The sequence below is a fragment of the Molothrus ater genome, chromosome Z (assembly GCF_012460135.2).
Source record: "Molothrus ater isolate BHLD 08-10-18 breed brown headed cowbird chromosome Z, BPBGC_Mater_1.1, whole genome shotgun sequence".
Lineage (NCBI taxonomy): Eukaryota > Metazoa > Chordata > Aves > Passeriformes > Icteridae > Molothrus > Molothrus ater.
In genome coordinates, this window is record NC_050511.2 from 9260929 (window position 1) to 9285451 (window position 24523).

Below are 24523 nucleotides of genomic sequence, written 5' to 3' on the forward strand. Positions count from 1 at the left end.
TTTTCCTGGCAAATGGGAAATTACTAAAATTAATTGCTTTTTGCTCCATGTTACACTGTGGCAAGCAAGGTAGGCAATAGGTCTCTTCTGCCTGTATTTCTTTAATATTTCTAATATGACATGTACGAATCAAATCAAATTATTTTGAGAAAATGGGGACTATTGCAAACATCAGAGAATACAAGTTGGAGAGGGCAGCTCAGGGTGGGAAGGGGCTGAGGTTGTGTGAGATGAGACCAAACAAGTATGGTTCAGCTTAGTAGAGTGGAAGCTAAGAGCAGATGTTGCTGCCATGTACTAATAGAGCATGGGAGTAAATATTGGCAAGTTTGCAGCTATTTAAGTTAAAAGTTCATGTTAGCACAAGAACAGAAGGCCATAAGAACAAATCCAGGCTAGAAATCAGAAAGTAATTTTATAATTGTTAGTGAACAGCTTCCAAATTGGTTTCTTTGCCCTTTCTAATTAATCTAAAAACAGGGTTTTTTTATGAATGCTATTATATGACAGTTGCCTGTGGGAGCAAAGAACAGGGACTTCATCATCCAGACAGCCTCTAAGTAGGCTGTCAGAATTGTCCGTGGAACCACAGCCTCCGTCACTGTTCCTCATAGCGTGGCCTCCCTGTGTTCACTTTACCCACCTGCCCGCCTTTCCTGCCAAGCTGCCACATTGCAGGACCCCGTGGGTTTCCAAACACAACCAGAGGTGCGTAGGAAAGGTATTTGCTACTTAGAAGCTCTCACTGAACTGAAATTGTGGAAATAATGTTGCAGCCCTTCTTGAGTGGTGGCTTTTCCATACAGTTGCGCAGCAGATACCAAGGATGCCAGACTGCGTGAGGGGTTTCTTGAAGAATGGGTGTTCTTAGTGACTCATGCCTGGTAATGAACCTGTCACAGATACAGTTTTGTTTTCTGACAAATATCCAAGTGATAACAGTTCAGAAAATATGGTACACTTTGTAAACAGGTTTGTTCTTAAGTCAGATTTTAGGAATTCCCTATGGGATTTCAATCTCTTATTCAGGAAGTAAATTGCAATTGAATTCATAGTCATTAAAAGTTTTTTAAAAGCTAGCACTTGAAAATTGTTTTATAGGAGACCTTGAAAAGCAATAGAGACAAAATGAGGGACATGCGCTAAAAAGAATATAATAGAGCTGTCCATCTAGGAGCAAATTTAGATAAATCAGTTCAAGACTCAATTCATTTAGCCTCACTTTAGTTAATACTTTAGGTTGTTGCATACAAGAGTATTTGAAATACAAATAGAAATTGCTTTATGTGAAAGATCAGTTTATTTTAACCATGTCTCCATCTGGGTTTTATTTTTGTTAATGAGTCAATATTCACCTTGTATTTTAAGATAGCAAACACATTTTTGAGAAACTGTTATTGAGAAACTGAGAGTGCTAAATTTTAATGCAATTTATTTATATTTTTCTATTTTTGTTCAGTATATTATGTTAGTGCAACAGATTGAAATCATGCAAGTTTTTTTGAGGTATCTCATAAAATGGGTAGTTGAGGGATCCAGTTTTGTCTACACAAATACCTATGGATTGGCTGGTGTATTCACTGTGAATTTTGTTATGCCTAATTTAAGGAACTCAATTTTAAGCAAGTACAACTCTCCTTCATATTTTGTGACATGGATACATGTTACTCCTCCAAATTATATCACTCTATTTTTAGCTTGCAGCAGTAATAGCTTGTTAATATACAACTGTTTTAGCTGCCAGAATCATCCCTTTTTAATCTGGCCTTTTTGCCCATTTCTCTGGGAGGTTGGAATGATTTCTGTGACCTGGGAGCACTGAACAGTGGCAGCAGATACAGGAATAACCCCATCATCCCTGCTCAGTATTTGAGTGCGTGCTTTGGTCCAGCTGTGCTTGCCCCTCGCATCACAGACTTTTGCCCAAGGGGCCAATTGGCCTCTCAGTGACTTGACTCAGGTCAGCTATGTTACCAAAGCCTGGTTTGTAGTGCAGTTTTCATCCTCTTGCAGAGGCTTTCTTAGTTCAGGCATTTTTAATTTTTTGCATTAAATTTCTTCCTCTGCCCCTTCCCAGTTAGCTGAGCTGAGTGGATTTCCAGAGCCCCTTAATTCAGGTCCACTGTGAGCTTGTCAAATGCTTTTACTGGTGGTGTGAAAAGTGTGTCTGAGTTTATTAATATGGTTAATATTAATATGCTGGAGTTGACTTTGTCAGACCCCTGATGTGGCAGTTCTTTTTTTCTTGTTCAATGTCTGTGTTAATGGTGTCCTCAGAGACTGACAGAGGCTTGTGTGGGGTTTGCAGCAAGTATTTGTGGGACATTTGGGTTCATTAATCAGCTGCTGCCTTCTGCAGGGAATAAAATACGCAAAATTATTCCCACCAAGAGAAAAGCATATTACTTAGCCAGAAGACATAAAGGTGAAGGTAGGATAGTAAACAATGTTTTCTCCCTATTTTTTGAAAACTGGGGCACGTGTAGGAATGAGAAGGAAAGTGCTGGTAGAGGACACAACCTGTTAGCAGAGGTAGCTGGAGACTGATTTGTAGGATTTTTAGTTGTTATTCCCCTGCCATGTTATTACATGGACAAGCCACTGTGGCTTTTGAAAATATTTTTCCATTTCCTCTCTCTCAGATCCATGAATTGATTTCTGGTTATTTGATTTAAGATTCTGGAAATGAGTTATCAGAGCAGTAAGTGAAGTAGCTGAAAAGCCGGACTTTTAGTGCTTGATATGCTCCCAGCTTAATTACTTTGAGAAATCTGGGGTTTGTTGTCCTAAGATGAGTGTTCAGAGAAGAAGCTCTTGACCTGATGCTGCCCTTGTACTTCAGTTGTAGTGGGGACTTTTTAACTTCACAGGTATGCTGTCAAAGCACCAATTAAATTTGAATTACTTTAGTAATATGATGAGGAGTGCCCCTTAGCTCACTGCATGTAATGGTGGTGTAACTGTAATGGTAGGGTCTGGCTGTGATATAATGAATAAAGCATGCCATCCTGCTTTGAGTAACGCCAAGGAAACAATGTTAAATAGTTTCTTGTTCAGTGAGCAGAAGGACACTCTCTTCTAGCTGAGAAAGGGGGTTTACCTTCAACCAGAGAAAGAATTGTGGAAGTTCATAGAGTGCTACCTTGTAGGATCAAGGCACTTACTTCGTTCAGCCAAATCCCTGTGTGTTGGACTGACCTTGCAAAATGCATGGACAGTTTTGTGAGAGGCAATTTCCATGTTCTCACTGTCAAGCTCAGGTAGGAAAAATGGGCTCTGCAGTGTGTGAACTAAGCTGTTGTGTTGTGGGAAGCAGGGTTGTCCTGCAAACCACCCGTGGGGGGAAATGTACCCTTATGCCTCTTAGCCAGCTATATGTGTTACCGTGTAGTTTCCTACCTGAGATAGGCTCTGAAGGATAAAGAGCAACAAAACTGAGATGCGAAGAGATTAACTAGACCATCTATCTACTTCAAAATCATCCCTTTAAAATGTGTGCACTTCCACTTGTTAAAACCTTCTGAGAAAGAGATTTTTTAGCTTCCCTTGATAATCCATCTCACTGCTGATTAAAAGCTTTTCCAGGTGTCTAACCTAGCTTTCCACTGCTGCAAGTTAAGTCTGTTATTTCTTTTTCTGTGTTTACAATAGAGATGCTGAATAGTTTACTTCCCTTGTGCTTGCCTGAAGTTCATGTTGGAGAGCTGTTATGTCTGCTTGAGGTCTACATTTCATATAATCTGCAACCTTTCATTCCCAGGTTTCTTGATCAAAAAAGCAATTACAGCTCCAACTGAGAGTATAATTACAGGTTTTTCTACACACAGCACATGTCTGTGCCCAGATGCCTTTGCATTTTAGGGATGCTGATTATTTAATTAGATGTGCAATTAACGCATTGATTGTAATTTTCCAATTTCGTAGGATATCAAGTCCTTATATTTTGGATGCTGTTAGAAGGGAGAGACATGTAATTTGAAGGAGGAGGCAGCAGAGGGAGAGTTTTCTCTGCTGTAAATGCTTCCATGCTGCCTGGTGACTTAAGGTACTTAAGCTGACTCCAGTCTAAAAACCAGCATAATAGTTGGTAATAGCTGTTTTCAGAATGGGGGTATCCAGCTGGTTTAAAGTTTCAAGTTGTCTGAGTTGCAGAAGGCGCCATTGTGTTTTCAATAGTCCATCTTCTAATTGTACTTTATAATTAAAAGTAGAGAATGATCATTCAGCTAGAGGAGGACTGCTGTATTTTTGGATGGGCAGCCAAAACCCAGGACAAGAGCTCTGGGGTTATCCTGATGTTTTCAGGAGTATGTAAAGAAGATTTTATGTCTGTCTTTGCTGGGGCACAAGGAGACAACATGCTTCCCACAACCTGTCACCTGAGACAGCTCTGCTTTTAAAGTCTCATCACTCTGATTTTGAAGGCTGGTGTGGGCTGTGACGAGTGGGGTTGGCGTTGTGTCGGCGACAGCTTCTGAAGGGAGCGTGGTGTCTGGGAGCTAAGGCTTGTTTGTACCCCAGAGTGGTTGGAGCCTACTGAATGAGGAATGAAATAGCCTTTTCTGTAAGTGTGCAGGGCTGATAGTGTTTGGGGTTTTTTGTATGCCAAAATCAAAAATGCAAACATCCTCATCAAGGCAAGAAGGGTGTGAGCAGGTTTGGCACTTGCCTTTAAAGGCTGCCTCACACCTCTGAGGAGAGGCATTGCCATTGTTAGTAACAATGATGGCTGTCAACAAATTAAATAGAGGATGATAATATGAGGGTTTTGGACTTTATGACCAATACTCTTAAGGACTTTGCACCTTAGGACTTCTCATGTGAGACTAGATCTGTTCAGCCTCTGGAGGAGTTTTTTGAGTGGTGCAGTAGCAGCAGCCTCCGAGGGACAGAGATGGGAGAATGCATTGCAGTCAATTCAAAGGTCTCTGATTGCTGCCTGACTGATAAAGATTGCCCTAAACTTAATCTGTGAAGGTGTAAAGTTTGTGGCTCTTAAAAATATTAGTGCAGTGTTAATTCCTTTTTTTATTAACCTCACAAAAATCTGACTCTTTGGATCTTATTACATTCCTGGCCTTGGAAGTACTCTTCATTCTCAGGTATGTTAAAGTCTTTGGTTCTGTTTGTTCAGGTATGTTGATATCTCAGGGTTCAGCAGATGTCCTTACAGTTGGATTTTACGTATGGAGTGTAAACACCTTTGCTGTGGAGATGAGTCAGCCAGTGGTTTGGTCTCAGCCATTCACAACAAATGAACTGAGGTTGCCTGTCTTTGGAACATAAAAAGTCCTAATACTTCTGATCTGTAGCATTTTTTTCAATGAGCTAGTACCATTCTCATTGTCTTTCTATAAAGAAAATAATGCAGATTGTATGAGAGGAAAAAATAAACTTTTCAAAGGATGAGAACCCTGGAAACTTTGGGGAAGATTATCTCCTTCATTTTCTTTAAGTCTTTCAATGTAATTTCAGGCCATTATCAGCTTCCATGGTGCTCAAGGTACTGTGTGAAGTACCTGTGCCTTTCTTCCCTTCCATGTTTGTATGTTGCCCTTGCCTTAGCCTTTCCTAGAGGGGAAAGAACGCCATTAGTGCTTTGAATGGCACTTTATTAAATTTGTTCTTTCATCTGACAGCAACATCTTAAGTATATGTTTCATGAATGTATTCTGGAGCTGCTGTAATGACAGCAGCATCATTGACAGGGCAGTTTAAAATGTCTGAGAATATTCAGTCTCATCTCTTCCAGGCTCTGTCTCAGCAGTGCTGCTTGGGTTGTGTGATGCACAGTTCCCCAGAGCTGGTATTCATTGAGGACAGCTGCCAAACAGCAGGAGGTCACTGCTTTTTCATTAACACTTCGTCTTTAGACTCATGATTGATTTAATCTTCTTGTGCCTTTGAAGAAGATAATAAATAGCATGTTTTCACTGCTGAATAAATTGATAAACTTTACTCTGTGTATTTGAGCTTGTGAGGTCTAGTGCAGCACTAAACTTAGGCTGCCTTACTGAGAACTCTGTCTTTAGGGAGATGCAGCAGGCAGTGTCATCTGGGACAGATGGTTCTTATATTTTCCCAATGAAATAAAAAATTTGTTTTAGAGAGCTTTTGGCTCAGAGATGTCCAAGGCCATTTGTGAGATGAATTAAACCTGAGAGTGAGTTGGGCATTTTTCTCTGTAGTTCTAGACAAGCTTTTCTCCATTGACTTTTCTGTCTTGACTTCCCCCACCTTGTTTCTTTGTTTCATCTCTCTCTGTGTAATGTTTTTATCCTCTAATTTCCATAGCCACTTATTTTTCTACTTGCCCCAGACCAAGTAGAAATGTTCTTGCTTGTCTTGCTGCAGGGAGAAGGGGCCTAAGTGTGTGAGAGGGAGGAGCAGGACCTTGAAGAGTGCTTGAAGAGTGCTCATTTTCTTTTGGTTAATCCACTCGTGCTCATGAAGGAATTGCTTACTTCTTACAATTTTATCAGTAATTCAGTACTTTACAGGAAGTTGGAATGAAATAGATAATGAGGATTAAAAAAGAAGAAAGGGTAACGTATACCTTGCAGACATCAAAGCATTTGGCCTATATAGCTAAGCCAGGCTTTATCAGTTTTAATAATTCCCTGTTGGCTCAACCTAAAATGAAAATCTGTTGGTGAATTAAAAAATTGCAGTAAGAAGTATTTAAATTTTTAAGTGGAAGTTTATTTCTCTAGTAGAAAGCAAATAACTCAGTGCTCTGAGCCTTAAGGTAAAGCATACACTTTCTCATAGACTTTTTTATGTGCAAGTCATGCCTATTTTACTCATGAAATTATCTTAATTATTTCAGAAAAAAATCTCTGACAAACAGAGTCTGTCTCAATATCCTATGCATTAGGTAAGGCGTTCTAAATATCTGAAAGGTGTCATCTTCCTTTTTTCTGAAGCCACCTGGTTTTTTATCTTTTTTAGCCACATTGTGAGCTGTGGTAAGGGCAGTGACATTTCCCAGCACTTCATTGCTCATGACCTCCTTTAGTAATGTCCCTATGTTCTGTCTATTGAGACTTGTTCACTTTTCCATGTGTTTTTCTCTAGTGTTCCTGTAAGACAGCCATGGGAATATTGGTATTTTATGCAGCGGTGTTTGGAAATTTGCATGGGCTCTTTGTGTCTCAGGAACTGTGGCTGGAGCATTGTGTTTGACTCCAGTACATTTTTGACTTTGATGTATTACTGTCTGGTACTGATGGCTGCAGAGATGGGCATAGACCAAGGAAGGAAAAAATGGGAGGGACCAAGGCAGTGATGGCAAGATGACTTGGCTCCACTTGTAGTAGGATCCTTGGGAAGAGTAAGGCATTTAAAAGCCTGTGAGGCTGTCTAGCGGATGCTTCAGGTGCTGTAGAGTGTTCATGTAAATAAAAAAGTGTCTGATGAATACCTACTATTTTATTTTTAAACTATTGCTATGTAAGAGACCTCTCTCAAGATCTTTCTCATCTTACTCATAGGGAGAGCTTTGAAGATTCTAAGTGCTGTTCAAATCCTGGATTGCATTTTATTTTCTCAGATGGGATGTTTTCATCCTTATGTGGATGAATTTGATGCAGACCTTCGACTCTGAGCTCAAGGGCTATAATTGCTGTGTTTAGTAGAATCATTCCTATTGCAGTCAGAGTCAGTGCTTCAGTTGGGCAAGAATCCTGCTTTCCTGGCAGAATGCAAACATATAACCCTGAGATGCTCAGGGTCAGACTCTTAAAATCCTTTAAAGCTAAATCACTTTTCAAAATCTGACCTATACTCCCTGCCCTGCAGCAAGGGAAAGAGCAAAAATGAGAGGGTGTTCTGGGAGATGGAGGATATAGTGACCATGAGGAACATCTGCCTTTCAGAGGATCTGAAAAGAGGTTGGTGGCATGATTTCTGTGCCTGGCAGAAAGGGGCAGTGCTGTGGCTGCACACGGAAAGAACAGGGGTACAGTTCACCAGTGGTGCTGCTGGGACAAAGTATTGTGAACTGTGACATTAGTTCATACATGAAACTTGTTACCCAAAACAAACAAATGAGCTGGGACACTAGCCTGGCTGCTACGAGCTGGCACTACAGCAAGGTACTGGGATGGAGCTGTGGGAGCAGAGGGTTGAAAGTGCCAGGAGAATATACACTGCATTGGATATTCTCCTGCATTGGATATTGCACTGCCCCTGGTGAGGGCAGGACAGGGAGCACAGTGATGCTTATGGAAGAAGTGGTGAATAAAACTTGATATTGGTGTAGGTAAGATATTGAAGGGGAAGTATCGTTCACAGCAAGGCTGGCTCATGAGAAGGTAGGAGGTAATTGAACAGATGGGAGGATAGTGGCATTTCCACAGCTAAGTCATATAGGCCTCTTCAAAATCCCACCCCACACTGTGAAAAGACACTGTTCTGAAAGATGCAGTGAGTTGTTCTTGAGCAACACCAGCACTCACACAGTGCCTTTGATGCTAGAGGCAGAGAAACAGTATTCGGGAAGGAGGTGGGTGTTTGTGTTGGGTGCACAAAGAGGGGGGAGAGCATAAAGGGAGCATTTATGGAAAGGGGAATGTGAACTTGGATCAACTGGCCAGCAAGGTTTTCTCAGTGGCAATTTGTTGGATGCCTCTGGAACAGGTTGTGGGGCAGATAAATGGTGCCTTTAATTCAGGCACTTCTTGCAGGATGAGTGCCTGCTGCTGCTCACTCCCAGGAGAGAAGTGTCAGTACAACGTGAGTGGATCTGATTCTGTGCACAACACTTCTGCAGTCATTCTTTTATGTAACAATGTGACTTTTATTTTTGGGAAATGAGAGATCAACGGGTGTTCAAACCCCCACACTTGTAGCAGAGCTGGTACTAGTCTTCCTTGGAAACTGGATTCATTTCAGCAAGGGCATAGCTGAATCTTGTGGGTTAGTCAGGGGGTGAACAGGAGAGATAAAAATAAACCTCCATCTCAGAGCTGGGCAAAAAAATCTTCTTGGAGCTGATTAATTATGTTGAGTCCTGGGCTTTTTCCCCCAGCCCCCCTTCTCCACAGTCCCGCTGGATGCCAGAGCGCTTTTCCAGCAGAGATCCGCTCGCTGCGCTGCGCTGCCTGCTCTCGTAATGCCAAAGGAGTGCGTTTTGTCTTTAGTCAGATTGGCTCCATCAGTTCGTATTTCCTTCTGAATGGATAATAAAGTGGAGAATCATTTTGAGGCGAGGAGTGAAGCGGGGAGGCTGCGTGTGTGAGGAGCTAGGCAGTAGGCAGCTGACGAGGAGGAGTAAAGTAGCTGCACAGCTTTCTCTCTGCCTCTGAAGTACAATATTTTCTGTTGAGTCACATCTGAAGAGAAGGATGAAGTTTTAACTGTACTTGGTACAGCCTGAGAAAGGGAAAAGATGCACTGTGGTGGGGAACTAAAGAATTTCTGTTGAGGGATGCTCCTGGAAACCAAAAGGATTTCTGCATTTTTAGCTTTTGCAATCATTAGCTTCTGCTGGTTTTTGCTTTTTGGATTTTTTAGTAGCTGTTTGCATTTTTTATTCCTTTCAACATGCCTTCAACTTTACGTGATTTCTCATCCTAGTGCTGCTGTGGAACGGGAAACTCTCGGTGCCTTTAACATTGCTTTCCCTGATACCTCAGATGGGACACCAACAATATGTTGATAATCTCCATAGTGAAAGTTCATTATCCGGTGAACCTTTAACAACATTAGGAATCCTTCAGGACTTGTATTTTCTATGAGAGCAAGCTGTTGTATTCTGTAGTTTTCTATTAATTCTATACATTACCTTTACATTTTAATCTTTTGTTTTATTTTGAAGCAGCAAGGTAAGTGAAAGATGGGAACAAATGAGGTGCCTGGGTATGAACTGCAAGTAGGCAGCAACCAAGGAGAATTGCTCTTTATTTTTAGAGTGAGCTCTCTGTGTGCATGTGTGTGTGTTTACTTTAGCAATACAATAGCTCCATTGGAAGCTGACTGAATTGAAAAATGTGCTTTGTAAAACAATTTACACTTCGGTTGTTCATTTGTATGCTCTATTTCTTAGTTTTTGTTTTCACCCATTAGACACTAATTGTAGATTTCTTATGACTGGTGGAATTGAGGTTGTGTCTGTTTACTTCTCATACTTCTCTGTAAGGAGGGTTTGTATCTCAGCTGGAATTTGACATCAAAATCACTGTGGGAAGAAGAGTAAAAGGGAAGGGAGCTTGGGGATAATTTAAATTTGATAATTTGAGAAGCAAATAACTTGAAGTAATGAATTACTGGTTTGATTCTTACTTAAATGTCACTTAAGAAAGGGTTTTTTTTTAACACAGAGTATTTGTCATTGGCCTGATTTCTTGTGCTGAGAAGCTTAAGAGTTGATGAGATGGAATGACTGGCATGCAGGAGCAATGAGGATGCTGTACCAGCTCGTGAATCAGAGCAGATGGTGTGACTGCTTTCAGATATCTTTTCAGTTTTCTTTCCATTTATATGGGCAGGTTTCTTTTGCTAATGGAGCAAGACTTTTGGGGATAAACCTAAAGACTTAATACAGAATGCTAAGGTCCTCAGTCCCTGAGATGAAAAGGAGAGTGCTTATAGAAGTAAAGCTGCATTTTTAGCCCAGGAGGATTTTAGTTGCCACGTGCTACGTTTTAATATCATGAGCTGTAAAACCCTAATTATTCCGTTTGCTGCATATGGTACCTTCATCAAGCCTGGCTGAACACTGCCAAGTGTCTGTCCTAAGGGAGTGCAGAACAGGTCAGAATCAGTGAGTAAGATTGTGTAGAACCAGTCTATACCAGGGCTGTGTTTTCTCTGCCCTGACAACAGAAGCAGGGTATCCTTATTCATCACCCTGTACTGGTGAGTGTTGCCTGTCCCTCCCCTGCCTGAATGTCCCTGTGAGCTGAGGCACTGTCACCTGAAAAACCAGCTCCAAACATCATCAGTGAGTCATCAGAGTTTTGAGAAAATCCTTACTGATGAGTGGTTCATGGTGATTCTTGTCAGAAATGCAGGACTTGGAGAACTCACACTGTTGGTCCAGCAGTAGTTCAGCATTGGGCTGTAAGTTGGATTGCAAGTAGAGGAGAGGCACAGCACATTCTGTTTCTGTTAGTCTAGGCAGAGCTTTTAGCATCATTCAGCATTTTCATAACAGTGCATGCAAACCTCATTTAAGTCAGAGGTACTCTGTTTGTACTGTCAGTGTTGTCTGTTTTCTTTCTGGTTAGAGGTAGCTGAATAATCAGAGACCTTTCCCCAAAGTCTGGAAGACATTTCTAGAGTTTTCATCCCATGGCCAGCCAACTTGTCAGCATGCCCTGATAATTTTGTTTCAGTTCTTGGGCTTTTTCCTTTAAACAAGAAGTTGCTCCTTGATCCTGCCCCATATGTTCAATATAATGCTTTGTTCTTAGGGTCCTGATTTGGGATAAATCTGTTTTAAGGAACAATTGATGCTTTAGGTTGTCATGGACAAGCCATCTACTGATGGATTCAGCTGTGTACAAAACCCCCATGCTCTGGAACTACTCAGTTCAGGGTACTGCTGAACTTAACTATTTCCCCATTTGCTCTTAAATTGCTGATAGCTGCTGCTCAGGTTTCATATTTGCTGGAAAGAAGTGAAGTAACTTTTACATAAGATAGACAGAAGCAGCTGTGATGTCTGTTCTTTTGCCTTTTCCTCAGCACAGGCTTGTCTCAGAGCTTGGTGGGTGCCTCTGAGTTAGCTTTCTGCTCACCAGGCATGAGCCTTTGCACTGCCGTGGTCGGCAGCTTGCAGCCTGTGCCTCCCTCTGTGCTTGGGGACAACCCCTATTTCTGTCTCCGGATGCCGCCTTTTCCTGGCTGCCAGGTGGTGACAGACCTCATTTGTTACTTCAGGCGATGCATCGCTATGCCAGGCACTGCTGCCTCCAGCCTGCAGGAAAAGCTGGGATAGAAGGGTGCAGAGGGAATGAGCACATTGAGGCACTGAGGAATGGAAGGACTGCCTGGTGCTGAGGTGCCCTCCAGGGGTTCCCAAGGCAGCTGGACTTAAAGTGTGGATGTCTCAGTCCCACTCCATCTGTGCTCACAGAAGGGATGCTGTCTGGATGACAGACATTAGTCCCCATTTTACAGAAAGCTGAGACACACTTAACTTCTGGGGTGTCCCCTAAATTTTTAAGAGGGTGTTAAGGAGTTAAGGCAGAAAGTGCTATCTCTTCGATCTACTACACAGTGATACTCTTCTATTACATTGGTTTAATTTTATGCTGTTTTGCAACAGAAGTTTTTGTATTGGTGAATGCCATGAACCCAAAACACTTCTGTGGGTGTTTTACCCTCATAGTTTGTGATTTTTTACTGTTCCTTTACTTACTAGCTACCCTGATAATTTGCTGGTGTGGCAAAGTATTATTCAGATGTGGTTTTTTTTTTCCCTTGGTCAGCAGGCCTTGTGTAAAAGGTGAGAAATAACTATGCTGTGGGAGGTGCAGAACTGTGTTATATGCAGTGTTCCCTGGATCAGTTTTCCACCCTGAGGATGACTGATTGACCTCACCTAACCTTTTGTCATTTCTATCAAACTGCTCCGGAAAGGTTTTAAGTGGTTTTTTTTTTCTGAAATGTGTCAGGTGTGAAGGCTGGCTGTCATTGCATTGAAATCTTGTGGATTAGATTTGTCATAGTTTTTGCTTAGCTGTATTGAAATAAATGTTGTAGGTACCAATACAACCTATAAAATATATTTGGAAGTGTTTAAAAACTTAAGGAAGTTCTACAGATAGGTCTGGGATGTGGTTTTGCAGCTAGAGCAGTAATTCCTGAACAGGAAGCATTGAGGCTTGGCAGCAGAGGGACTGTGAAAGGGTTATCAAGTAGGTAACCCTAGGAGGTGGGTAATAGTTCTTTTCCTCATATTGTTTTATGTAAAATTATTGTCATCCTTTTGTAACTGCTGTCTTTTCAATGGCATGAATGTATTTACTCTTCAATCTACTGTGGAGTTCCATATGTCTCTTCTGCACATTACTCTCAGCCTCTATGTCCTGGGGTGAAGATATTTCTCAACAGTATGTTTTGTTCTCCAGCTCTGCTGCTTTTTGCCCAGGATTGCTCAGCTCAGTACCTTGTTGATCTGATCATCCATGCTAGGACTCAAAAGTTAGAATTTTTGTTAATTATCAGAAGAAGGTTTGAAGAAAGATACATTCTCAGCAGCAAAGCAATAATGCCATGTTCAGGTATGATCCAACCCAAAATTAAATCTAATGATATTAATTAGAAAATTGCAGGCTCATCTCCAGAAGTCAAACAGCAAAACTGATGATAACTCCTCATATCTCTGTCAAGCCTTGTTAGGATTCTTTCAGCAATTATTGTGTTTAAAAATGCTGTAATATTCTCAGGAAGAGTCAATGTTTCAGCATGCTGAGTGCTGGGGCGATGTTGCTATGGCAGCCTTAGCCATGATTTCTTTCTCTTTTAAATGCCAAAATCTTTTTCCTCACAACGTCCTGCATTTTAGTTATTGGTAATCTTCATGTTTAAATGGCACTTTATAAAATAGCAAGACCGTTTATCAGCTATTTTATTTATTGTTGCTTTTCCAAGTGTAATTACTAGTACAGGTAATGCAATACCACTTTGTGTGGACGATACTGCAAATATAATCTAATCAAAAAGATTTCACTCAGTAGCATGAGTCAATAGCCAGAAAGGCTGCTGTGAAATGTTTTTCTGATTATAGTTAATTGTTTTTATATCTCTTTGCTGGGTTCCTTGAACACCTCATGTACCCTGAGGTACCAGCATCTTCTAACATGACACTGTGGGCTAAAGGTATCTCAGTATTAACCTTAGTGTGATGAAAACCAGATAGCCATTAACAAGGGGTGTCAGACATTGGGATGAGCTGCCCATGGGAGTGGTGTAGTCACTATCCCTGGACATATTTCAAAGACATGTAGATGTGGCACTCAGGTACATGGTTTAGTGGTCGCCCTGGCAATGCTGAGTAAATTGTTGGATTTTATGACCTTAAAGATCTTTTCCAACATAAACAAATCTGTGATTCTCTAAGATAAACATACCTCACTTTAGCAGAGTTTTTGTGCTCTCACCCCCTTTTTTTCTCACCCAGCCAGCCCGCTGCAGTGTGGGGCAGTGCTGAAGGCACACAATGCGGCCTTTGTTTTGAACCATGCTGGTCCAGTGTCTCACAGAACTGGGCATGCTGCTCAGAGGGGGTGGCAGTCACCTCCCCTCTCCCTGGTGAGAGCCTCACTCTCTGTTTTATGCTGTAAGCATAAAGCATAGCTGATCCCCAGCTGATCAGTAGAGATAACATAATTGGATTTTATTCCTTCATGGGATTTCTCATGTTCTTTTTTCTTATTCGTGGATGCTGGCATGACATGCTTTTACTCCTGTTGTCATGGCAAATCTGTATGTCAGGAGGAAAAGTATCTGTTGTTCATGTGTTACAAGGCTATTTCAGAAGTGTGTCCAGTGACAAGGTAATGAGATGTGCAAGTGTTTGTGGTAGCTCACCTGTTTCCCCCTCTAAAATCCTAATATGTCAGCTTTGTCTTCATGGGAATAACAAAATAACCCAAACATGCCCGAGTAAAGCAGCAGTGTATTCCTCATGTTGGGCTTGAGGTTGGCTCTGTTTTGGGAAGTTGGGGAACATAGAAGTGGTGGTGCCTGTGCATGTTGCTCTCTAACACATCCAGAGACAGCTGTACTGAACTGAGCATGGAATTCTCCTGGTAGGAAATGCCTGCTAACAAGGCAGTCAGAACAAACCATGTGTAGTCCGTGAAGGCTTGCAACATCTGGCAGAACACCAGGATCCAAATACTATTTTTTAAAAGACTTGATTTCTTGTTAATGTGACTCCTGGAGTGATTCTGGAAGGGAAAAAGACTTCAGCAGGGATTTGCATCTAGATTAAGTTTTGGGTTTTTTTCCTGAGTGAACCTGGATTAACTTTTATTGTCGCTTCACATGTCTGTGCTACAAAAAAGCATGGCTCTAACACACAAGACAACATGAGAGAAATAAGGGATCTTTATATGAGACAAGTTGCAGAGCCCCTAGTCTGGAGCGTGGCAGGGGACAGGAGCATGCACACAGCCCTGGGTGGAGAGGAGGAGGAGAGGATGTGGCAGGAGGTGCAGAGACACTTTGGGACCAGCCCACAGACTGAGTGAATGCTCTGAGCTTCAGGTCTGAGCATGGGCTTGGGGTGGGGAATGGAGAGTGGAAGCCTGCAGGAGAGGGACAAAGAGGGCGATTCTATTACTTGATTCTTGGCATTCCACTCAGTGGGCAGTGATTTGATCTTTGGTGGTAAACAGTGATTTCTGTTCATTTCCACCCACTGTAGAGAGAGGTAGAAAGGCTTCCCTCTGAGCCAGAGCTGCTGTCCATGTGTTCTGCTCTGGCCTTGTTCCCGGCTTTGGAGGAAGCAGTTTCTGTCCTTCTTGGGGAAAGATGGAAAGGTATTGCTGGTATTTGATGAAATCAAAGATGTGCTTTTGAAAATCCAGTGAAGTAGATACTCCTCTGTACACACACACACACACACACACACACACACACATATAAACACAAATATATACACCTATACATATGCCACAAATACTGTATATAAATAAAAATGACAGCATTGTACTGTTTGCACTGAGCTGCCAGCTTTGGAATGGCTGCAATCTTGCAAGTAAGTGTTCAGCAGGAAAAGGTGATTTCTGTAAAAAGCTGTTGCTTTTCGGTGTTGTGGCAGACAAAGGAATGGAGAGCGAGCTCTGTCTTGAATTGATTTTTTTTAAAACTGAAGTTATCATTATGCCTCTCTGGTGCCTTGAAAGCTTCATGCAGAATGAAACATGATGAAGACTGAGTTTTCAGAGGGAAACCTTGCACAAGCATATGTAGGCTCTTCTCCTAGCACTTGGAGTTCAGTATGCTGGATAGTATTTGAAATTAGCATTTCTGTGTGCTACCCTCAAGCAACATGTGTAGGGAGCCACAACTGTGGAGCTCTTTTTCTTGGCTGCCATTGAATCTGATTGCTTGCTTTCCAAGCAATTCTTGGAGATTCTCCAAGCAATTCTTCTCTCTTCATTTCTTACGACTGATACAGAAGTGATTTTTTTATGTTAAAATATCAGTTACCCACTCAAGTGAAAGTGGCCAAACTGTGTAAGTGGTGGAAGAAGAGAGTCTGAGAAAATATTTCTTATGTTAGCCCTGTTTTATGAGGAAATAGATTAAAAAAAAAACCAAAAAACCCCCCCCCCCCCCCCCCCCCCAAAAAAAAAAAAACCCCAAAAAAAAACCAGCCAAAAAATCCCAACTAATTTTTCTGGACCAATGGCCTGAAAATTCTAGAAAATTAAAACTTACTTTCTTTAAAGAAGCTGATAATCAATCTCACAGAGGATTTGTTTAGCCTACAAAAGGGCAGGTATTACCTTTGGTATGAAAGTTCAGCTGAGATGCTTGATGAGGAAACTTAAACCTGAAGCACAGATGCAACCTCTTTTATAGCATATTAATTTAGTTCTAATTATAGAGATTGGTATTTGCAATGCTGCTTCCTCCAGATCAAAAAACACTTTCTCCCTTCCTGCCCACAAAGTGAAACAATAAAAATGAAAGAAAGTTACTGTAAGTCTTAAATAAAACAAGAATATGAGAAAGAATATGTGCTTCAGGCAGCAAGTCCACACTGAATCATCAAATACATTTGTGTTCTCCAGTCACCTTGCCTCCGGGAGGATCCTGTGTGGGTCTCTTGTGTGCCCTACTCTTTGGAGGAAAAACTGGTTGTACATTGCTTAGTAAGTAAGGCAGTAAAAGCACATGGAAGTTTGAAGTATTTAACATTGTGGGTTTTTTTGTTTTTATTTTGCTCATTACAGAGGATATTTAAATTGGGGAAAATAATAAACTGCAAAATCTCCAGAGCTGGAGTAGAAGTGACATGCAGAAGCTTCATGCTGTCAGCTCAGCCTGTTTGTGCATATGCTGAGTGTAGCATATTTAACTGCAGGTTAGTTTGGGAGCTTGCAAGCTTTGAGGTTTTATTTGTTTGGTTCATTTTCTGGATTTTTTTTTTTTTACTGCTTCATAGCAAAATATTAAGATGAAAATACTAAAATAGCAGAAAGGTTTTACTCCTAAAATCTGTCATCCAGTCTTCTTGCCACTTTACATCACTTTGTGCAATTCCTGTGGGCTAGCTGGTACTGCGCCAAGTTAAATTTGATTTCTGCTTTGGTTTGAAGAAAGGTTGAAGATTGTGAACTTGAAAGGAGAGGAAATGTGCAAGGATAGAATTTATAATGTCAGAACTCCGCATTTGGGGGGTAATTAAATCACACAATGCGCAATTGCCAGAAGCTCAAGCTTGAGAATAATTTGCAAACCTGGTAGAAAAACAACCACAGAATTTGGTCGTTTTTTGAATTTGAATTTTTGAATTTGACCTTTTTTTTTTTTTTCACTCTCTTGAATAGAAGAGGGAGTGAGGAACACTTATTCTAATAAGAACCTGATCTGGGTAGGTGGCCAAAACCAAGACAATGTCTGTACACTTTAAATAGCACATCTTCTTTCTGTCTGATTTTATGTATATGGTGGTTATAGCTTTTGGGGTTTTTTAAATTCTTCTGCTTAAGTAACCTCGGATATTTCTATCTGAACCAAACTGTAATGTTTTTTTCCCCTCTTTTGGTAGCTGCCTCATGACAGAATAAAAACTGGATGCAAGTTGTGCATTGAGAAGTGATTGATGTGTGCTTGTACAGCTTGTAGCACTATGAGAAACACAGGTGCAGCTGATGATGTTTGCTAGAAGTAGATTGAAAAAGCAAGAAAATGAATTTTCACTTCTGCACAGAAAACCTGTTGTAAAACTGCAGGGCAGGAAGCAATTCCGGAAGCAAAAACTCCCTTTGTTTCTGCGGGACAAAATGAAGAGGCTTCTCCAAGGCCAGGTAGATGATAATTCAAACCATGCACATCGCTGCCAGCTCTCCCCAGTGGAGATTGAGTCAGACATGTTTGTTTGTGGAATGAACAGGAGCTCTCCAAGCACTGAGTTTTCCATGGCTGGAGGGGACTTTCATCAGGATGGAGGACATGATTCCAAGGGAGTGAGTGAAGTGTGTGTTGGTGAGGTGGAACTGAACTGGGGTGGCTACGTAAAAATACCATGTTCAGTTCAGCAGAACAAGAAGGACTTGCAGGGAAGTTCTGATGGTATCACACAGACCTCTTCTGAAATAAAGGGCAGAGTGTCTGAGGGGCAGGACCTTTCTTCCCTGAGCATTACCATGAGCTGGAGGGATGCAGCTGAAAGGCAAGGATGCTTTCCCAAGGAAAAGACCATTGCATACAAGAGTCGAAGAAGGCAGTCAAGAGACCGCTCAGCTGATGTGGTTGATTACATTGTTAAAGAGCTACAGGGAATAAGTCGAATCCAGACAGAGATTGCAGAGCTCCGTCAGCACCTCACCTTGATAAAGGGCTCTGTGGATGAAGTCTCCAGCTGTGTGGACACTGTTTTGAGTGAGATAGAAGGTCTGCAAAGTGGTTCCGGTGGAAAAACCCAGGGTACACATGCTCGAGAGCCAAGAAGGGATGTACAAAAGGAAGAACCAGTGTTATATTTTTATGGCATCCCAGAGAAAGATGATGAAAACACAGTAGATCTTATCTGCAGCCTTTTGTCTGAATATCACTGTTTCAATGGGATTCAGTGCAGTAAGTATATAAAAGATGCTTATAGGTCAGATATTGGTACAGGCAAGCCGTTAATGCCAAGACCAGCAGTTGTGAAACTTGTGAGTTGTGAACAGAGAGACTTTATTTTACAGAAGTCTATCCTTCTGCAGAGCTCAGGGGTCCAGGTTGCTACCAGTGAGGAGCAAAAGAGGCAGAATGGCCAGAGGGGCCAGAAAACAGATTCAGTCTCTTCGCAGTCTGGCTTGAAGAAAAACAATCATAATTCTGTGAATCCTGATGAAGCTCAGAGAACTGATGCAGTTGGGCACCTTCAGACTGACTCATGCCAGGTTAAGTATAAAAGCACAATTAGGACAGCAGAGTGTGCAGGGGAGAGACCTGATTGTGTGCAGAAGTCAGCCTTGACCAAGAAAGACACCTTGATACTTGAAGCTGGAAAGGAAGCACAAACAGTAAGCTGCAGTGAGCAGCCTTCAGATGACAGGGACCTTGCTGAACCTCCACAGGTGACCAATTCACCTAAATCAGGTGATGGGAATCACTGCTGCTCATCTGACTCTTCAGGCCATGCAAGCCAGATGTGTGCTTCAAGTAATGGTAGTGAGCAGAGGCTTGACACTAAAAGCATCACTGAGAATTCTTCTTCTCTTCTAGAAAAAGATGAGGGGATAACCACAGAAGAAATTGAAACAGACTATGATAACTCTTGCAAATTTACCAGTGCAGAGAAAGGTGATGTTCAAAGAGAAGATGTTTCTAGTGGGGTGACAACCATTAGCTATGATCATACAACAGATGAAATGGCTGACAGTAGTGACAGCTTGAAAGATATGATCCAAATGGACCTGAATGATCAAGATCCCACTGATCAGGTCTTTAGGGATGTCCTGGAAAATTCCCAGTATTTCCTTGACCACTCCCGGGACAACATTGATCTTGTAGACATGAAGTTTTACACTAATAAGCTTGGGAAAGCTATTCACCACTTCAGGTCTGCTCTGCAAGTGGTGTTCCATAAACTGGAGACAAGTGATTCTGAAATCCTTTTGGAAAATGATAGTGGCTTACAGATGGATGATGACAACACGCTTATGCTGACCAGTTCAGGTATGGGTGGCAGCTCTGACTACTTTGCAGAAACCCCTCCTAGTCAGTCCTCTGAGAGCCAGGCAAATGCAAATGTCAACAGTGAAGCATCTGCTCAGATGCAATTTACTCCTTCCAGTCTTTCCTCTGTTTCGCACGAGCCTCCTGTTTCCAGTGTGCTGCCATCATCTGTCTGTGAAATCCCTGCTAGGCAGCAGTTGCCTCCTGAGGAGCTTGGAGAAGATGGGAACTGCCTACCTGAGCCAGGAAAGGAGTGCAGGCCCATGAGCCTTGACAAGGTGTGCGCAGAGACCATCTACCTGAACAAATGCATCAACAATTTCAAAAATGTGCTGAGGGAAAAGAGACAAATGCGTAGGAGACTCTTAAAAGAATTAGCACAGGAGGGAAACTGGATTTCTGCTGAGGAGACAAATTCAGGTAAAACGAAAAAATGTTTTTAAGGAGATGTCAAAATCTGGTATTTGTGCAGCCAGTGGCCAACACTTCATTCTATGGGTGAACTGTGAACATTTTGTGAGTTTATTAAAAGTTGTGAGCAAATAGTTACAAAGACAAGTACGTGTGCTGTACAACAGTACTGACAAAACCCCCTAAAATTTACTGTGTAACATGCTGAAATGCCAGTTAGCAAGCTTCAACTTTTTTTTCTTTTTTTCTTTGAGAGAGGAAGATTTGCACTGCTTCTTCCAAATAGCAGGTGTTGAGGTTTTTCGTCATAATTCGTGACTCGGTTTCTTGTTAAATATAATAGCTAAGACATGTGATAACAAAGTGTGCATTTGAGCTGTAAGTAGCCAGATTTGCAGTTTTGAGAGTTGAGTGGATCTAGACTTTCAAGTGACTCTGTCACAAAGTGGGAGTTCTCAATGTTTAATCACTTCTAGATATTATCCTAGTAGAGACCTTTTAAATAATAAATACTACTACTAATAATAGTTTAAAAACTGGAACGTTTAAACTTGTATTTTGGTATTGTTTCCATAACTTGTCTATGAAATGGAAAATTTTTGTTTCTGGGGAACTACATCCCTTATTTCCGGCACAGATTTTGAAATGTGTGACCAAAGCAGATGTGAGCTGATACAGTGGTGGAGCAGTGTTGCTAAACTCATTTCCTGAGTCTGTGGGAGATAGAGCTGACTGGCATCTTTTGATGGGACATGTTTTGACAGCCTTGATTTGGTAAAACAGAACCCAAAGTTGAAGTGTAGGTCCATCTTCCCCCTTCTTCTCCAGGCAGTGAGAAGGCTTTCTCAGTGTCATCGCTATGAGTCACTACACAGTTAAGGAAAGAGGCTTTGTTTCAAGAGTGGAAGTTATTTTAACTATATCTTGAAATCTTCATGTGAACATAAAATCTTGTTGTGAACTTTCTTGTATCAGATACTGAGTTCACTCTTCTTGTAATCATGGAAACTGGTCAGAATGATCAGGGGGCTCTTCTCCCTGCTGAAGGAGTCATCTAATGCCAAGTGCTTTTCCAGTGACTTTGCTTTCACTGTGAAGAAACTATCTGTCAACCCATACTTGATTTCTGTACCAGTCTTCCTCTCAGTTATGCAGATCATAAAGCTGGTAATCAACTCTCTGCTTTATTATTTTATGCAAGGTCTTTAGTATAGAGTTGGCTCAAACAGTAAGTTTTTAATGAGGGAAACGATGGGATTTGTTAGAGAGCTTGGCACAGATACTTTTTTTTTGAGTAGTGTTTGTGTGGTGCTCAAGTCCTGGGCATATGTCCTAATTTTAGAACCTGAGAGAACAGGCAGTGGTTTGGATTAGCATGTGCCACAGTACAGCAGAAGTACTGAAATAGCCTGTTTCTGAATGTGAGAGGAGGCTGCTCATCTCAGCAGAGTTTGAGCAGCACAGGCATGTTCACAAGGCAAGAAGTAGCCAAAACAATTGAGAAGGAGGAACAGAGCTGAGCTTTGTACCTTAGATCTGGCTCCAGGATGAATTGGGATTTCTTGTCATCCCCAGTTCAACTCTCTTGAACATCATCCAGTGATGTGACAAAAAATTGGTGGTACTTGTGTGCCCCTCCCCTAAGGATAGATCTACAGTAGATTTGGCAGTTGAAGCTATAAAAATAAGTGTGTGATGAAGTCACAATGTAGGAAATGTACTCTGAGAGACAGAAGGAGTCAAAGATAGTGGAAAAAAGTGTATGAAGGATAAGAAAAGAAGGACCTTGGGGAGAAAACCCTGGAGATGCCAGGAAGCAAAGCAGCCCAGACCCTGACAGCTAGACAGGGAAAGAGTTAGAACTAGATGATCTTTAAGGTCTCCAACACAAAACATTCTATGATTCTGTGACTCTCTGAAACAGTGTCGTTTTCGCATGCATTTTTCAAGAAAGAGAAACTGCAGTTCTATGTCCTGTTTCTATGTACTCAAGTTTGAGCCAAGCTTTTATTTTCTTCCTTTCAAAAAAGCATCATACCCGGAATGCAATGAAATATAGTTGATCTGCTTTTTTCCCCAGCTGTAGATGAGTGTTTCTGACTTACTTTAAAAATATAATTTGTTGTTAATAGCCTTTTCAGTTCTCAGATAAGGTCCACTGAAAACCCAGTTCTGCAGCAGTTTTTTGGTTCTGAACTTAAACGTCACATTTGCTCAAAAGTTCAGTTCAAGGTATTTTCTTAAATTGATTGGCAGCAGCCTCCAGCAAAGGAATGGAAGATAAGTTTGAAGGTGTTGGTAAATATGCATGTTTTGGTGAATCAGAGATGATGCACTGGCATAAAGGTTTAAATTATTTATAGTTGAACACAGATGCAAATTACTGAAAGAACTTGGAACTTGGTAGATGCATATAAATAATTGTTGTATTTAATTGGAAGTCAAAAGAAAAAAAAATAAAATGTCCCCTGAAAATCTGAGGAAGCTTTTAAAGTTTGAATTAAAAAAAAAAAAAAAGAAAAAAGTGTAAGTGAAGATGATGATAGTTTGAATTTGTTTAAAGTAAAGCCCTGAAATGCTAGAGATTTTATGATATTTAAGGTGACTGCTCAAAAGTGAAATTGTGAAAGAATTCTGTGATCAGGGTTTAGCCAAGTTAGTCACCATTGATGAAGCTGTGAGTGCACGTGCTGTAGTGAGACACAAGATTTCAAATCTGTGTCTGAAATTACTCAGAGCTTTGCCAAATTTTACATTTGGCCTGAAACTGTCCCTAACTGCCTTAAACTGATGGGCCTGAGAAATTAAAGATGAATACGGATTTTAAGCCAAAATATTTTTTTGTGTTTTTTTTTTTTTTAATTATCCAAAAATTAGTCTAATGCAAGATTTATTGCTTAGTATTTATATAAAAATAAGTTTGACCTACATTTGAGAAGGTCTAGTGCCCTGAGGTCTTAAAATTTGGCAGTGCTAGCCTGTGTCAAGGAATTTTCTGTGGAAAATCAACCCCAAATGAGCGGAGTGAATACGCTTTTGAAAAATATGTAGTTTGCATATGCTCACTGGTAGCTTGCTACTGTTGAGCTGTTGCTTTGCCAGAGACTCCATCTGTCCTCAGTGTTTTCCAGCCGGGGGCTAAAAGCAGGGTTTCCCTGCTCGACGTGACTGAGAGCCACAGCAGACCTGAGAGGGGACACGAGCCCAGGTCTCCCACGTCTTCTGCACTTCAAGACTCCACAGGAGAGGCCAGGAAGGAGTAGAGTTCAAATGCAAAGGAATTAAGAACCCAGGAATGAGGGATGCCTGGATCTTCCTGAGACACACTGAAACCACCCCAGGGACCAAGTCAGGAGAGATTTGGCATGGGTTGGAAGGGCTTGGGGTGACTGTGTAAAAAGAAGGACAAAACCAAATGACTTAATGTGGAATTGTGTCTGTCTGCGTGAGAAGGTTTTGCTTAATTAAACAGGACAGGCAGGGTTACTTCAGAGAACAGTCAGAAGGGTCCATGCCAAACAAAACACGTTCCCATCTGAGTCTGGAAGGGACTGCAGGTTTCCTCAGTTTCTCCAGGTCAGCTGGTCTGTGCAGAGCAAATTGCCAAAACAAAGCCCTTGTGCCACACCAGTAGTTGCAGCATCCTGCTGCTTGTGATTTTGCCTCTGTTAGCTCCAAAGGTGAAGCCTGCAGGGTGGCCCAGAGACTTTCTGTCCTAGTGAGCATCCATGCAAGCATGTCTTAAGGTGGGGAACAGGATTTTTATTTTAGCTAAAATCCAGCACTTTGTTTTCTAAAGTAATTTGACTTCTCCTTAGCAATTGAGTTAAAATAGCTTCTCTATTTTCCTGTCTTAGTGATTGCCTGTCTGTAATTACACCCATATAGACAGTAACTTCAAAAACTATTTTTGCTTTTAAACCAATTTGAGTGTCTCCTGTTGCCATGAAGATATTCCTTCCCCTCCATCTTTCATACACAAATGAGTAATAGGATTCTTCTGTGCAGATAGAGAATTATCTGATTGGAAGACTTAAAAAATATCATGTCTGTACCGGAAGTTTTGAGTATGACTCTCATGTAACTTTACTAGCCTTGAAATTGCCTATCCATAAACATGAGATTTCGTGTAGGAGGCTTCAGGATTTTTTTTTTTTGATCAGAGGAAAATTGCCTAGATGTATAAACTCAGAAAATATCTCTCTGCATTATGATATTTGCAAAAGCAAAGTGTGTTCGTGGGAGCTGCCAGTTTCCT

At 41.2% G+C, this 24523-nt stretch overlaps 1 protein-coding gene across 4 annotated transcripts in view; it reads left to right on the top strand.

Moving 5' to 3' along the window:
* Nucleotides 1-24523, top strand: part of UNC13B (unc-13 homolog B) — a 207087-nt gene that overhangs the window by 90770 nt on the left and 91794 nt on the right. Inside the window, exons 1-3 of one of the 4 annotated variants that reach the window (XM_054517796.1) lie at nucleotides 9008-9827; nucleotides 16920-17050; nucleotides 17738-20274. The exons of 1 other annotated variant lie outside the window; for it this stretch is intronic. In XM_054517796.1, coding sequence (XP_054373771.1) covers nucleotides 17841-20274 — 2434 coding nt within the window. In that variant the 5' untranslated portion in view covers nucleotides 9008-9827; nucleotides 16920-17050; nucleotides 17738-17840. Of the gene's footprint in view, nucleotides 1-9005; nucleotides 9828-16919; nucleotides 17051-17737; nucleotides 20275-24523 lie in introns of those variants that run through there. 2 more of the 4 variants (XM_036402618.2, XM_036402616.2) reach the window with 2 other exon arrangements.